The following is a 16605-nucleotide window of genomic DNA, read 5'->3' on the forward strand; positions in this document are numbered from 1 at the left end:
TTAAATATTATAAATATTATATATTATATTTACACATTTGGGTCTCTGAATATGATGTCAAGATGTAAGATGTGAAGGAATCCATACTCATACTTCAGATGGCTGAACACAGGCTGGAGGACGGAGAAGCAAGGAAATGAGGAAGCGTTCATTTGAGTATTAAGAAGCAGCTTGACGGTCATATGAGAACATGGACATTAATAAAGTAGGAATGTTACCCCCTGTCATTGTGCATTTATATTTCTGATCCAAACTTTCACTGCACTGAATGTAGGCGTGTGTTCACCGCTGGTGTTTATTAGCTGCAGTTTCACTACAGAGCAGCACTTCCCTCTTCAGCTCATGATTCATGATGAACCCTCTGTAGAGTCTTTACTGTCAGGACCAGGTTATCTGTTTTAATGTAATGTATGGACACTTATTCTAAAGGAGAAAATACACTGTAAAAAAAAAACCCGTAAAAAAACGGTAAATCTCTGGCAGCAAAGTTGCCAGACGTATTCCGTCAAATTACAGTAAAAGAATGTTTTTCAAAATTACATGCAAAAACCGTAAAAATACAGAGAATATTTTACAGTCATAATTCGTTTAATTACAGTGTATTACTGTTAATAATTGTTATTTAACTGTAGAAAAACAGATAAATTATGTGAAAATACATTATAAATCAACTACCTTTCAGGTTAATCTCTGTAAATATATGGCTTTTATTTGTTACTTTATCAAGTTTCTCTGTATTTATACAGTAATATTCTTTCAAAATACAGTTTATCTTTGTAAAATAAGTAAAAAGACATGTAAGAAAACGTAATAATTATGTGAAAATACAATAAAAACAACTACCTTTCAGGTTAATCTCTGTAAATATATGGCTTTTATTTGTTACTTTATCAAGTTTCTCTGTATTTATACAGGAATTTTCTTTCAAAATAATGTTTATCTTTGTAAAATAAGTAAAAAGACATGTAAGAAAACGTAATAATTATGTGAAAATACATTAAAAACAACTACCTTTCAGGTTAATCTCTGTAAATATATGGCTTTTATTTGTTACTTTATCAAGTTTCTCTGTATTTATACAGTAATATTCTTTCAAAATACAGTTTATCTTTGTAAAATAAGTAAAAAGACATGTAAGAAAACGTAATAATTATGTGAAAATACAATAAAAACAACTACCTTTCAGGTTAATCTCTGTAAATATATGGCTTTTATTTGTTACTTTATCAAGTTTCTCTGTATTTATACAGTAATATTCTTTCAAAATACAGTTTATCTTTGTAAAATAAGTAAAAAGACATGTAAGAAAACGTAATTATTATGTGAAAATACATTAAAAAACAACAACCTTTTAGGTTAATCTCTGTGAATATATGGCTTTTATTTGTTAATTTCAAAATACAGTTTATCTTTGTAAAAGAACTAAGAACAATCGATAAAACCCCAATAAGTACATAAAATCAAAGACAAAAATATTACATAAATATATTTTTAAATTATTGGCCATTGCAAAAATAATCATAGTACGTTAAAAATACCTTAAAATTAGCTACATACATAATCTGTAAATTAAGGTATTTAGTTGTCGTTATATGAAACAATATTTTGTGTTAAAATATAGCCAATCTAATGTATAGTAACTAAGAAATGTTGTTTCTACCAGTAAAACAAAATCTATAAAAATGTAATGGGTACCTCCAATAAAACAGAACAGTCATCTTAGTGAATTGCAAACAAACGTTTAATGTTAATTGGACAGTAGAAATACAAGCAGAGCATGAAAAAATAGCTACATTATGATAATTAAGTGATTGTCAAATAAAATGTTTTAATGGATAAATAAAAACGGAATTAAAGGAAAGGAATTAAAATACACAATATTTTGAACTATGCATGGGTCTAAATAACGTGTTTTCACTATCCGTATGAGTGAGTGAGAGTGAGTGAGTGTTGTTTGCTATTTTGATGGTAACTTTTTTTAAGACACTAACATGTCAGCCAGAAGAATCAATGAATGAATATCTGCTAAATTTATTTTACAAATTTACTGACACTGTAAGGTGATGCTCACAGTTAAATCATACCAAAGCTACTTTTATCATGGTTCTCAAAGAAAAGCATACCCATAGAGTAGGAAAGGCCTTCCTGTATTACCAGACAGATATTAGTGAACTTCTGTTTTTTTAAAGCAATTACTGAAACATTTTCTTGGTCCAGAGTTAAAAATACTTTTTAAAGGGTTAGCTAAAGTGAACAGGTGCTTCTGTTTTGAAGTCCATAAAAGTGCATCTATCCATCATAAAAACAATCACAGGGCTCTGGGGGGGTTAAAGATTTAGTTCACATCAAAATTAATTTCCTGATAATTTACTCACCCCAATGCCATCCAAGATATCCATGCCTTTCTTAAGTGTAAAAGAAATTAAGTTTGAGGAAAACATTTCAGGACTTTTCTCCACTCAACGGACTTCAAACGCAACCAAAATGTTGAAATCCAAATCAATGCAGTTTCAAGGGATGTGCACGATCGCACCTGAGAAATAGGGTCATAAAGTATCTAGCGAAACAGTTTTTTTTTTTTAAATGAACAATTGTGGTTAAAAAGTATATAAATGTTTGTCTTGTGCTGGTCTGCAACGCGCCAGGCATTATGTCATCACGTTGGAAACGTCGCAATTTTTTTAAATAAATAAAAAAAGATGTCGGACGATTTTGAAATTGGAGGACAAAATGAGATGGAATTTGTCGCACTTCCTGCCTTTTTAAACCGGAGTACACCGATAAATGACATGACGGGTGACGATTCCAACGTGATGACGTAATGCCCAGCGAGGTGCAACACAAGCACAAGTCGAATAATTGTGGTTAAAAAGTATATACATGTTGTGTGTCTGTTTTTTTTAAAATTACCAATCGTTTCGCTAAATAAGACCCTATTCCTGACGTCCACAGCCATTTGAAACTGCATTGCGATTGAAGTCCATTGTGTTGATAAAAATGCTGAAATGTTTTCCTCAAACTTAATTTCTCTTCCACTGAAGAAAGAAAGACATGGACATCTTGGATGGCATTGGGGTGAGTAAACTCAAGAAATTCATTTTGAGGTAGACTAATCCTTTAATAAAGGCCTTCTGAAGCAAAGAGATGCATTTGTGTAAGAAAAACATCCATATTTATAACTTTATAATCAAAATTATCTAGCTTCTGCCAGACGACCGTATGCATTCATATGGTGTCAGAAGAATCGTTCATCATAGATTACACAGATTTCAGATTAAAAACAGTCCCCTATTTCCACACCTGGGTTGTCATGGTCATCTGATGTAGATCCACAAGCACAGGTTTATCTATAACCTGAAATCACAAAAGGAGGACATATTTTAAAATACTATTTAAATTTAGGGTTAGGACTTCCCCTATCCATGAATGACTCTTACATAGTGCACCTTTAAGGTGTAATGGATTAGTCTAAGCTTCTTTTAAATTTACAAACTCATTATGGAGTAAACACTGATACCCCTTTTCCACCAAGGCAGAGCTGGTCTGAACCAGCACCCGGTTCTTGTTGGTGGAAAAGGGGTATGAAACAACCTGTTATGATTGATATTAAAGGATTAGTTCACCTCAAAATGAATTTCTTAAGTTTACTCACCCCAATGCCATCCAAGATATCCATGTCTTTCTGTCCTCAGTGGAAGAGAAATAATGTTTTTTTAGGAAAACATTTCTGGACTTTTCTTCACAGAATGTAGTTTAATGGGACCCAATGTTTCTCAGTTCATATCCATGCAGTTTCAAAGGTCTTTGAAGTGCTTCAACGGGCTCAGCACGATACCAGCTGAGGACGAGGGGGTTTTCTAGCGAAACGATCGATTATTTTTATTATAAAAAAATTATATACTTTATATACAATAGTTCGGATTGAGCTCAAGACTGAATAAGCCGGGAACTACGACATCATGCTCAACGGCGCATGCACGTGCGGAAGTACCGCACCACTGTTTACAAACTGAACTTATATATATGGGTACAATGCCGGTGCCATCCAAGCATGAGGACGTAGTTCCCGGCTTCTTCAGTCTTGAGCTGAATTTAAACTATTGTATATAAAGTATCTAATTTTTTTATAATAAAAATAATCGATCGTTTCGCTAGAAAACCCCCTCGTCCTCAGCTGGTATCGTGCTGAGCCCGTTGAAGCACTTCAAAGACCTTTGAAACTGCATGGATATGAACTGAGAAACATTGGGTGCCATTAAACTACATTCTGTGAAGAAAAGTCCAGAAATGTTTTCCTAAAAAAAAACGTTATTTTTCTTCCACTGAGAAACGAAAGACATGGATATTTTTTATGGCATTGGTAGTTCACCCAAAAATGACATTTAGCCTGTGATTTACTCACCCTCAAGCAATCCTAGGTGTATATGACATTCATCTTTCAGACAAATACAATCGGAGTTATATTAAAGTGCCCCATTATAGAATTTTGAAAATTACCTTTCATAGCTTTCGTGTGTAACAGATCTAAGTGAACGAAAACATCCAGAGTTTCACTTTTATGACGGATAGATGCACTTTTACACCCATTCACTTCCATTATAAAGCTGGGAAGAGCCAGGGCATTTGTTAATATGAATGTATTCGTCTGAAAGGTTATATACACTTAGAATGTGAGTAAATCATGGGCTAATTTTCATTTCAGGGTGAACTATCGCTTTAAGACTAGAATATGCAAATTATTTATTATGCTAATGAAACAATTACAATGCCATAGGTAACATCCAAATGAAACATTCACTACATTTAGAACCTACACCATGTGCAGGCCTCACCACGTGCGTCATGCACAGCACGAATCATTCAAATGGATTCTTAAAACACTATGTACAATACATGTTTATTAACAGTCAACCAGATCTATTTTCTTTCATTAAATTTAACTAATCAAACAACATACCTGTTAACAGACCACATCATCAGTGGATCAACGGGGCAATGGCTTCTCTCTCACGCTCTCCTGTAGACACTGGGCGTAATAATATAATTATAAGCACATTATGAATTTCATAATCTTATTACAATTAAACACTTCATCACAATCAACACGATCAAATGCTGTTATCACTTAAATCACACTGGAGCAAAAACTTGCATTTGGACAATAAAACTCAGCTTACCAGAGAAACGTCCTCGAGAAAAACAACGTGCATGCGATCGCACGTCGTATGGAGAAACCCCGCGATGTTTCACCGATGACGCTCCCACTGTAAACGAAGACTCGAAGAAAAGTTCCTTTAATTTAACGTTATATTCTCTTACTTGTGAACAGTTATATGAACAAAATTGTGTGAGATTCATTAATCCATTTGAATTATAAAACAGAAAACAAAAGTAGTATAACAAGTAAATTCAAGAAAATTATACAATATAGGGGGGAAACTATTCAGATATTTCACACCAGTTACAAATGTATACTTTTTATATCGCGCTGAAAACACTCTTACCTTCGTTCGAAACGCAGGAGAAAACATTACATTCCTTATTCCAAAATGCCAATGCAGCTCGATGATATCCGAGGATGGCTCACCTAAAAGCATTGAATTGAAAACACCCGCGCAAACCCGTTGAGAAGACGTATCTGACAACCGTTTGTCAATTCAAATGTCTAAAACATGTGACCAAATCATTGCTCTTTCGGCTGTTATGACCTATGACACATTCGACGTTGTGGGCGGGAATTGGCGGCAAATTTGAATCTGTGTCGCACACAAACAACAAGATGCATCTGAATAAACGTGTGAATGTTAAATAGTTGTATGGAGTTGAAAGTAGAATAATATTATTTTCATTATTCTGTGGAAATATTTTTCAACAAAAGTTACAATAACAATTTTTATATATATGTGCAAATACGTAGTAGCAATATGTTTTATATATATAGTTATATAGTTATATATAGTTTAACCATTAGGATTTGTTGGTTTTTTTCTGTGCACGTGTAAAACATAGGCTATCTGGAAAATTCCACAAGGAAAGATTCTGTTGGTGCTCCCGTATGACTGTTGGCCCCATACTTCACTACATCCACCCTATTTTTCAACATGGACAAAGCAATTTCATACGAGATAATTTAATGTATGAGACTTCGGTTTCATTAGTCACTAGGTTAACAGCCTGAAAAAAACAAGAGTGTAGTAAAAAATTACTTGTGCTTTATGATTATCGTGTGTTTATGATTACGAACTTTGTTATCACTTGCTGCACTGGATAAATTAAAATCTCTGAGAACTGTCGGTAGGATAATTAAGTGTATTAGGGATGCTTTGCCCCATGCATTACTGTCTTGCATAAACTCAGCCCTGGTAGATGGCACAGTAAACAAGAGATGATCTGTCAAATTATGATTGATGCTGGCGTAATACAATGTTTTGTATGAATAAAGTGCTTCAGAAATATGGAGTTGTCTAAGTTCTGAAATTTGAAATTGTAAATTTTATAATAAATCATTGAAGGAACCATGGACAACAAAAAGTTAAGCTCTGAACTTTGATCCAGGAGACATAGGCATTGCCTGCCAGGGCATGGTGAAACCCTAAATAAACCACATTTTACATTGTTGATAATTTATAAAAATAATATAGTTCATTTGGAGTTTGCTATAATGTGCTATTATTATATTAACAGACATTGCACCCTGGAGAAAGTTATTCCTGGAGGGAACATTCTCAAGGGGGATACATTTAAAACACTTTCAATTCACTGATTTATGTAATTTTACATACATTTTTGTCATGAATAGGAAAATAATCAATAAAACATTTACAATAATTGTCTGTAAAAATACATCTTTTAAATCTGTAAAAATTAACTGTAATTTTCTGTAAAAATAAATTTTTAATCTGTAAAAATAGTATGAAATGCCTTTAAAAAACATAATTTTTATGTAATTGTTATTTACAATGAAACACTGTCATTTTAATGGTAAAACTTTTAATTACAGCAAATATCTGTTAAACAACAGCATTTTACTGTTTAATGAAAAAATGGGGAAATTCTGTAAAAAAATACAGAATATTACCTGTAAAATAACGTTTTTTTTTTACAGTGTATGTTTCATGTGATTTTATTGTGTTGGTGCTCGTGGAGTCTGATGGGTGAGTAATGTGTGTTTCTTCACTGGTGCTTGTAAATCAGTCAATATGAGGCCGACGTGAACTGTGTGATATATCAGTCGATCTGTTATTACATCTGTTTATTCATCTCATCATCTTGGTTTTGAACCAAGCTAGTGAACCAATGAAGTAACGTCAGACATTTATTCTCAAACAGCAGAGAAAATGCAACTTTACACACTTGTGTTGATATATATATCTGCCTGCAAGACGACCACATAATGAACAGACTTATGATTCTTCTTGTTTTATTGTCAGCTGTGTTTGGTTTGGAGTCTGTGTCAGTGACTGAAGGAGAGTCTGTTACTCTCTACATGAATATCACTGAACAACAGAGGAAAGACGGAATCTGGTGGAAGTTTGGACTCAAAGAGAATAAAAGTCTCATAGCTGAAATCAAGACTGGGAATAATGAAATAAAGTTATATGATTCTAGACCTGATGGGAGATTTAAGGACAGTCTGAAGCTGGATCAAACTGGATCTCTCATCATCACAAACACTAGAATCACACAGTCTGGACTTTATCACATAACCACCAGCAGAACCCTGAAGCTACTCGACAAGATATTCAACATTACTGTCTATAGTGAGTACTGAACTTATCCTCTTATATAAAAATTGTGGTCAATCCTCAAAAAGTGAGTGGACAAGCAGAAGCTCAAAAATGTTGATAATCTCAGAGCACTAATAAGATAAGAATGGATCGCCATCAGTCAGGATTTGTCCAGAAGCTGATATGCAGCGTGTCGGAGCCAATTACAGAGGTTCTGAAAAACAAGACCAAACACTGTTAATATTTACTTTATACATATATTATGTTTTTGCTAATTAACGCCTTTAAAAACTTAAAATATGCTAATTTAAGATATCCAGTATAGCCATAGAAACATGTGAAAAAATAATCTACAAATACAGAAGCAGCAAACTTTGCAAAACACAAAATTTATGTCAATACTTTTGGCCACGACTGTAATTCAATCTTAAGTTTACAAGTTTATTATTTTATGTTTTCAGCTCATCTGTCTGTTCCTGTGATCTCCAGAGTTTCTTCTCAATGTTCTTCATCTTCATCATCATCATCATCATATTGTTATGTGTTGTGTTCAGTGATGAATGTGTCACATGATGTGAGCGTCTCCTGGTACAAAGGAAAGAGTTTATTGTCCAGCATCAGTGTGTCTGATCTCAACATCAGACTCTCTCTTCCTCTGGAGGTGGAATATCAAGACAACAACACATACAGATGTGTGGTCAACAATCCCATCACAAACCTCACACAACATCTGGACATCAATCATGTCTGTCAGCCGTGTTCAGGTGAGTCACATGTGATGTTTGTGTTTATTTACTGAGATGATTTAGAAAAACTTCAAACTGTTTTTTTTTATTGTTTTCTGAAGTCACATATATTACACCTCTTCACATTTGTTGGAACTGATATAAAACACATGAATATGAATCTTATTTATCTACACTACACTATTTTTTCCTGGTAGTTTGTGACGATGAGTTTGTTGAGCGATCACAGAACAATTGTGATGAATCGTAATTCAGTGTTATTGTTTCAGTTTTCCACATCTGCAAGTTTGGCTTCCCTGAAACTGTGATCCGATTGGTCGTCTCTGCTCTGGTGGGCGTGGCTGTGGTTGCTGTTCTGGTTTCTGACGTCAGATCCAGAAGAGATGAACAGAAGAAGAGATCAGACATTCAGTTAAATGACAGATGAATCTATTGAGCTAGTTTAGAGTCTACAGTGTTTTGAATGTGAAAAATCATTTCAAATATGAAAAAAGTGATTTCTTCTCTTTCATTTGAGTTGAAGGTTTTTCTATTTACAACTCTTATTTCTTCTCAAATCTATTGTCACTTTTATTAAAAAAATTCAGACAACTTTTATTTTATTTAACTTGGCACTGTGTAACCTGGTAAAATATTCTTAAACTGTTGCTACCATAATTGATCGTTTTTCATTTACATTATATTTATGCATTTGGCAGATGTTTTTATCCAAAGCGACTTACATTGCATTATCCTATACATTTATACATAGGTATCTCCAATCCCCTGGGATCCAACACACAACCTTGCGCTGTTAACACCATGCTCTTACCACTGAGATACAGGAAAGCCTTCAATGCACCTGCACATATTATTTACACTGTTGTGATTATTCAGTTTTATACATTTTTTTGGCTGATTTTCTTAATAGGATAAAACTATCGCCATTATGTAAACATGTTTGTTCTTTTGACCACATGTTGCATGTCAGACTGAAATCTGTGTTGTGTGTAAGCTTCCTTCGCTTTCTGGTCTACATGTAGTGCAAACCACAGGGCTTATTGCTTTTATGAAACTGTGATTCCATATACCTACCAAATTTTATAAAGAAAATTTGTAATAAATAAATTACATTGAATTTGAAAATTAAACCCTGCCCATTTATAGATGTGTTGTGTGGTGAACCACAGCATCTGGGACTGATTTTAGCTATATTAACTCCAACTTCATTGTATTCTCTAGCTCAGCACAATAGTACGAGTGACACAAGTGTATGTTTATTGGCCAATAACATCTCACAGAACAATATTTGAAGTGTTACAAAACACAAACCTACAATGTAAATCCAAATGGTGTTATAAATAAAAAATAAAAGGAACAAAATATAATTTTCACCACTAAGGTGGCAAAACAATATAAAAGGAGTAGCTTGATAACAGTGTGAAGGAGCATGGAATGATGGGAGTTGTAGTCTTTAGCTCCACTGCTGATGGAGACACATGGTTATGGATGACAAAGTTGTATAACTGTAACCTAATAATGTATAATGACTTTAACTACAACTACTCAATGTTTTGCCATGAGCTGTGTTCAGCTGCACAGATCAATCTGTGTATTGTGAGAATGACTCCACAACACTGATCTTGAATCACTTTTGGTACTTTCACCAGTTGAGCTTGGCAACATCAAACACACCAATGATTTGTACAGAAACCGAGGATTATGTGGACATGATGCCATTGAAAGACATCGCTCTTCATGCAGTTATACTGATTCTAACTGACAATTTTCTGTTCACCGAAAAAATGATTTGCTGCCTTTAAGGAATTGCTCACTTTCAATATACATTTTCATGATGATTTACTCACCCCTGGTGTCATCCAAGATGTATATGTATTTTTTTCTTTAGTGGAAAATAAATTAAGGTTTTTGAAGAAAACATTCCAGATTTATTCAATGGACTCCAAACGGTTGAAGGTCAAAATAACCAGACGATGAATAAGGGTCTTATCTAGCGAAACAATCAGTCATTTTTTTGAGTCCATTGAAGTCCACTAAATGAAGAATCATCCTGGAATGTTTTCATCAAAAACCATAATTAATTTTCCACTAAAGAAAAAAATACATAAATATCTTGGATGACAACAGGGTGTTCATCTCTCTCGGAGGAGCTCCGGAAGCATAAGAGAGGAGCAACAACAGTGAAAGAGAGAGGACCAGGCCTGAACTTTATGTTGTGTTTAGTGCGCTTGTAAGGCCGGCAGTCGACCATAAGGGAGCCGCCAGCATTTTACTTTCGGTTTGTTGTTTGTTTATTTTATTAAAAGTTGTTTTATGTATAATAACCGGTTCCTGCCTCCTTCCAAATTACAACAAACATCTAGCTTTAGAAGGGATATTATCTTTTTAGATCACTTCATGTCAAAATAATAAAAGCCATTTCCACTTTTTATTTCAACCTAAACTTTTAGCTTAACTATTTAAAAAGCTCCGCCTAGTGGAACCAAAAATCCCCAGTAATGTCGAATCAAAAAACATTTCATCAACAGTGCAGAGTTTGACTACAGCAGGTCACTACAGAGCAGCACTTCCCTCTTCAGCTCATGATTCATGATGAACTCTCTGTAGAGTCTTTACTGTCAGGACCAGGTTATCTGTTTTAATGTAACGTATGGACAGTTATTCTAAAGGAGTAAATATGTTTCATGTGATTTTATTGTGTTGGTGCTCGTGGAGTCTGATGGGTGAGTAATGTGTGTTTCTTCACTGGTGCTTGTAAATCAGTCAATATGAGGCCGACGTGAACTGTGTGATATATCAGTCCATCTGTTATTGCATCTGTTTATTCATCTCATCATCTTGGTTTTGAACCAAGCTAGTGAACCAATGAAGTAACGTCAGACATTTATTCTCAAACAGCAGAGAAAATGCAACTTTACACACTTGTGTTGATATATATATCTGCCTGCAAGACGACCACATAATGAACAGACTTATGATTCTTCTTGTTTTATTGTCAGCTGTGTTTGGTTTGGAGTCTGTGTCAGTGACTGAAGGAGAGTCTGTTACTCTCTACATGAATATCACTGAACAACAGAGGAAAGACGGAATCTGGTGGAAGTTTGGACTCAAAGATAATAAAAGTCTCATAGCTGAAATCAAGACTGGGAATAATGAAATAAAGTTATATGATTCTAGACCTGATGGGAGATTTAAGGACAGTCTGAAGCTGGATCAAACTGGATCTCTCATCATCACAAACACTAGAATCACACAGTCTGGACTTTATCACATAACCACCAGCAAAACCCTGAAGCTACTCGACAAGATATTCAACATTACTGTCTATAGTGAGTGCTGAACTTATCCTCTTATATAAAATCAGCATTATTGTTCACAATGTTATGGATTTTTAACTTCATGACAAACAAATTTATTTTTACTCGTTCTTTTATGCATTTTTATGATACGAGAACAAATGTTCTTGTATATAAAAAAACTCTTGACTATATAATCTTTTCCTTTTTCTTATTTCTCTATATGCTGTCATAAACCATCTTAAAGTTGTATCTTAAACTTTGTAATACTGGCACTTCTTGTGATTATTGTCTTCTTGCTGTTTTCCTCAACTGTAAAATAATTTGGAGAATACCGTCTGCCGATTGTAAATGTTTTATTAATGCAGTTATTCCGATCTGTTATTGCATCTGTTTAGTCATCTCATCATCTTGGTTTTGAACCAAAGTAGTGATAAAAAAAACAAGTTAAAAATATTTACATTTTTTGTGTTGTTTTTCAGCTCGTCTGCCTGCTCCCGTCATCACGGGATTCAATTCTTCATCATCTTCATCATCAAATTGTTCAGTGTTGTGTTCAGTGATGAATGTGTCACATGATGTGAGCGTCTCCTGGTACAAAGGAAAGAGTTTATTGTCCAGCATCAGTAACATCAGCAGCATCTCTCTTCATCTGGAGTGTCTGGATGATTCTTACACATGTGTAGTGAACAATTCCATCAGCAAACAGACTCAACATCTCACAACTGATGTCTGTCACAAGTGTTCAGGTACAACAGCTGTCATTATTAGTGTTTATTCACTGATCTAAGATCAAATCTACTATACACAACTAATAACAGAAACTCTTTACCAGATCCAGGCAACATCCCAGATTATATACTCCTTCTGTCTTGTGCTGCTGGATCTCTGATGATTGTAACTGCACTTCTGATCTTCTGCATCTGCAGGAAACACAGACAAACAAATCAAGAAGGCAAGTGTGTATTACAGCAGATACTTATAAAACAATGTGATTTTGAGAAGAAACAAGAGAAAAGTGTTAATAACATAGTAATAACATATCTCTGTCTTCTGTCATTATTGATAAAGCAGACCAGACTGGTGAACAGGAGATCACATATGCAGATCCAACATTTTATAAAAGAAAAACACATAAACAGGTGAGATCATTTACTGTGGGTGTGTGACTTTGTGTTTCTGTATAAATTGAGGGATAGATTAGCTGTAGATTGTTTAATATGTGTGTCTACAATGATCAATGATCTACTGTCCTTATAAAGCACTAGACACATTTGATTTTTTATAAGCATGTTACTTGTATATAACAATAATGGTAAATAACCATTATTTTGGACTTTGCACATTCAAAAAGTAAAAAAAAAACTTTATTTATTTTAAATGTCCAGCCTCCGACCTCAGTGCAGTCCAAACAATCACAAGTCACGGCACATTAAAGAGCATTTAATGGATTAAAATGATATTCATTATTTAAGTTCATTAGGAAAACTCATGTGGTTTCATATCATTTCATGCTGTGAAAATGAAGAAAAACATTTTTACACATACTGTAGTCTTACACTTATCTCACTGCCCAGAAAGCACAGGTACATCTGTAAAAGGTCTGGAGAAACATCTGCTGTGTAAATACATCTGCTGTTGTACATCTATTCTAAATCATACACATCTCACAGACATCTTCTAGAGGACTAGGCCTATATGACATCTGACAGCAGACGTCTCAGAGATGTAGTGCAGATGAGCAAACAGCATCTGACAGATGTCTTTCTCATGACAATGCAGACATCAAATATATGTCTGCCAGATGTACGTGTGCTATCAGGTTGGAAGCATGTTGGACGTGACGTCGAATGATGCCTTTCGGATGAACGACTTTGTTTGCCATTCCAAACATTTACTTCCAGGCTTGAAGTTGGGAATACACAAAATCTGAGTTGTCTGGATGCAGCATAAATACACAGGATAAACGTATTAGGTTAATGAGACCCAGGTGAACACTATCAGGTTACAAAATGGTTGACAAGATACAAAATGGAGGACATGACATTACCATGATATGATTCTGCTGAAACAAACACTGTTGAGCTGTTTCACAGAAACCTAAAGTGAGAATCTGTTGCAGATGTTTCTGTTGAGTTGAGTGTGTTAGTGTGAGAGATAAGAGCAGAAAAACAAAGTCTGCTAGATTCACTTCTTTTTACTTGTTCTTTTTATTTCTATTTAACTGTCATAATTTTGAAACATATTTTCATAGATATATAACTTATATAACCATACCAACTTATTAACATGTGTTTGTGTTTCTATCTGTCAGAAATGTGCTGTGGAGGATGAAGTGGTGTATGCAGGTGTCATGAGAAGATGATCAAACAAACGCTCTGTAATTGGACGTTCAGGTTACAGTAAATATCTGTAAGTTCAACAATTATAATTTTGACTTTTTTTGGTCAATCTCTTATCTTAACAAAAACTCTTTCTAAGTGTTTTTTTGTTTTTTCTAGTTACAATATAAGTAAATACATAATCAAACTATTAAATGTATTATTTATTTTATTTTATTCTAGAATCCTGACTGTTGTTATTTTTATGAAACCTTAAATATTTTTTTATACCACAGACTTTTTTTTCTTTTAACATTATACGATTCTCATGATAGATCTTACATCAAATCTGTACTGTGCTGTGTTTGTATCTGCTGTCAGTCAGGAAATGGAAATGTCAAACATTACAATGAGCTTAATAGTTTTGTCAATCAGTGTAGCAAGAATAACAGCATATACAGTATTTGTGTTATTAAATGTTTTTGAACATCTGTAAAAGCTAAAGAGCTGTTCTATGACCCAAACCGTCTGATTTATTTAACTGCTTCCTTTTTTAAGTTGCTTCAGAATACTTAGAATTGAAAAGTAATTAGTTTTTACTGCTTTGAGGTTTTGAAATGGGAATGTTATGTTATGGTAACCTGTTTACTGTCGGTTTCAAGGTAAGAAACGACGATCAAATCGGGCAAATTGGTTTTAATCATTTGTTATTATAATGTCATATATGTTATTAAAAGTGTTGTGTTATATGTCAAGTCATAAAAGTGTTGTGGTTGTAAATAAATTATATTCTATAATGTGTTGATTTCCCAGGTTATGGGAAATGTATTGATTGTATAAAAGAGCATTTACGTTGCACAAAATCCAGATCAACAATATGATAGATCTTTCTTTATTGTACAATTAAACACACACATATTCTTTGGCTTCATACCTGACATAAAATAACAGACATTTGTCTGATCCGGAGTTAAGCTGTAGCTTCATATTTCTCACGGTTTTTGTGGTTCTGTAACTTTGTTAGTGTTGAAAAATAAATGTTCTGAAAACGATTAGAGAGAGCACACACATCTTCCTCTTACACACATCTTCCTCGGCATGACAACATAGAGTCTGTCCCAAAATGCGCTCCCATCAGTGGAGCTAGGGGGTGGCCTGGGGGGGCCGCCACCATGGACATAATCATGGCCACCACACTTGCCACCCCTCTCATGTTAGCATATTTAGACAACAACAATTATTTATCAGACATTGGTCTAGGTAGGAGAACTGCGATCCTGTCTATATGATAATAATCCGACTGTGAAACTCTCATCGCTTGACTCTACCCGGAGATCCCTCTTAGGCTTTTTTTTTTATTTCCGGAACTAGTGTTTGTAAACTTTGTTTTCTGTTTGTGTCGCAGTCTTGTATGGTGTTAATTGTTTTTGAAAATGAGGAATGAGTGAGCTGGAAGGTATGAATGAATAGTAATCTGTGATCTGTTAAGTTAGTCTTGAGGAGAATAGTGAATTCAGATTTGTAAAAAGTGTATATATATGTGTGAGGGGACTGTATACAGGTGTAAATTCCTGTATTCTGGTTGTGTAATGGATTTTAGCAGTAAAGGAGTGTGTATTTAAAATGTATGATGTGTGAGAGGGAGCCTGAAGCTCAGAGAGTGTGTGAGAGGAAGTTTGTATGACGCATTAGAGAAATAAATAGTTACATACAAAATAGTGTGTAACCAGGAAGTGAATGAGAGAGAGAGAGAGAGAGAGAGCGAGAGAGAGAGAGAGAGAGAGAGACAGAGAGAGAGAGAGAGAGAGAGAGAGAGCGAGAGAGCGAGAGAGCGAGAGAGCGAGAGAGCGAGAGAGCGAGAGAGCGAGAGAGCGAGAGAGCGAGAGAGAGAGAGAGAGAGAGAGCGAGAGAGAGAGAGAGCGAGAGAGCGAGAGAGCGAGAGAGCGAGAGAGCGAGAGAGCGAGAGAGCGAGAGAGCGAGAGAGCGAGAGAGCGAGAGAGCGAGAGAGCGAGAGAGCGAGAGAGAGAGAGAGACACAGAGAGAGACAGAGAGAGACAGAGAGAGACAGAGAGAGAGAGAGAGGTGGAATTGTGTTTGCTTCTGTCCGTGTGTTTGTTTGTGTGTGCTCATGAGTGAGTAAGAGATAAGAAGCAGCTGATGTGAGAAAGAGAATCAACATTCAATATTTTATGATTTGCATGACTTATATAAAATAATAAAGAGTAGAAATGATTATTGGAATAATTATACTGGCCGTCTAGTATAAAAAAACGTCCTATAAAGCGTAATTGTTGTCTCACTAACGAAAAGCATATTTAAATCATGAATGCAGAGAATTAAATGAGGGAAACTGTTAAAAATGTTCAATTTATAGGTGATTGAAATTGAAAGTTAGTTTGGTGGATAATAAATCTTCTTCTAAATTGTATAAGTAAAGTAAATGATTGGGGAAAGGATGATTTTTGTACCATATTAGAAAGCTTGTTCTGGGCCACACCGGACCTTGAGAGGCTAA

General features: G+C 34.7%; 3 protein-coding genes across 3 annotated transcripts in view; 2 read left to right on the forward strand and 1 right to left on the reverse strand.

The window, feature by feature from the left end:
- LOC306902476 (uncharacterized protein) overlaps nt 1-16605 on the reverse strand; it is a 48180-nt gene that overhangs the window by 8924 nt on the left and 22651 nt on the right. The gene's annotated exons all lie outside the window — the stretch shown is intronic.
- On the forward strand, nt 7151-9095 carry LOC306903025 (SLAM family member 5-like; the record flags this gene model as incomplete). The annotated part of the gene is made up of 4 exons (XM_079471944.1): nt 7151-7154; nt 7431-7760; nt 8189-8491; nt 8743-9095. The coding sequence occupies 4 exons, from the start codon at nt 7151-7153 to the stop codon at nt 8898-8900; spliced, it is 795 nt and encodes a 264-aa protein (XP_079328070.1). The 3' UTR covers nt 8901-9095.
- On the forward strand, nt 11000-15135 carry LOC306902506 (SLAM family member 5-like). Its single transcript, XM_079471119.1, has 6 exons — nt 11000-11196; nt 11473-11802; nt 12252-12518; nt 12605-12724; nt 12844-12911; nt 14084-15135. Exons 1-6 carry the CDS (start codon nt 11124-11126, stop codon nt 14132-14134), a joined length of 909 nt encoding a protein of 302 aa, XP_079327245.1. The 5' UTR covers nt 11000-11123; the 3' UTR covers nt 14135-15135.

Source organism: Barbatula barbatula, assembly GCF_947034865.1.
Source record: "Barbatula barbatula genome assembly, chromosome: 13".
Lineage (NCBI taxonomy): Eukaryota > Metazoa > Chordata > Actinopteri > Cypriniformes > Nemacheilidae > Barbatula > Barbatula barbatula.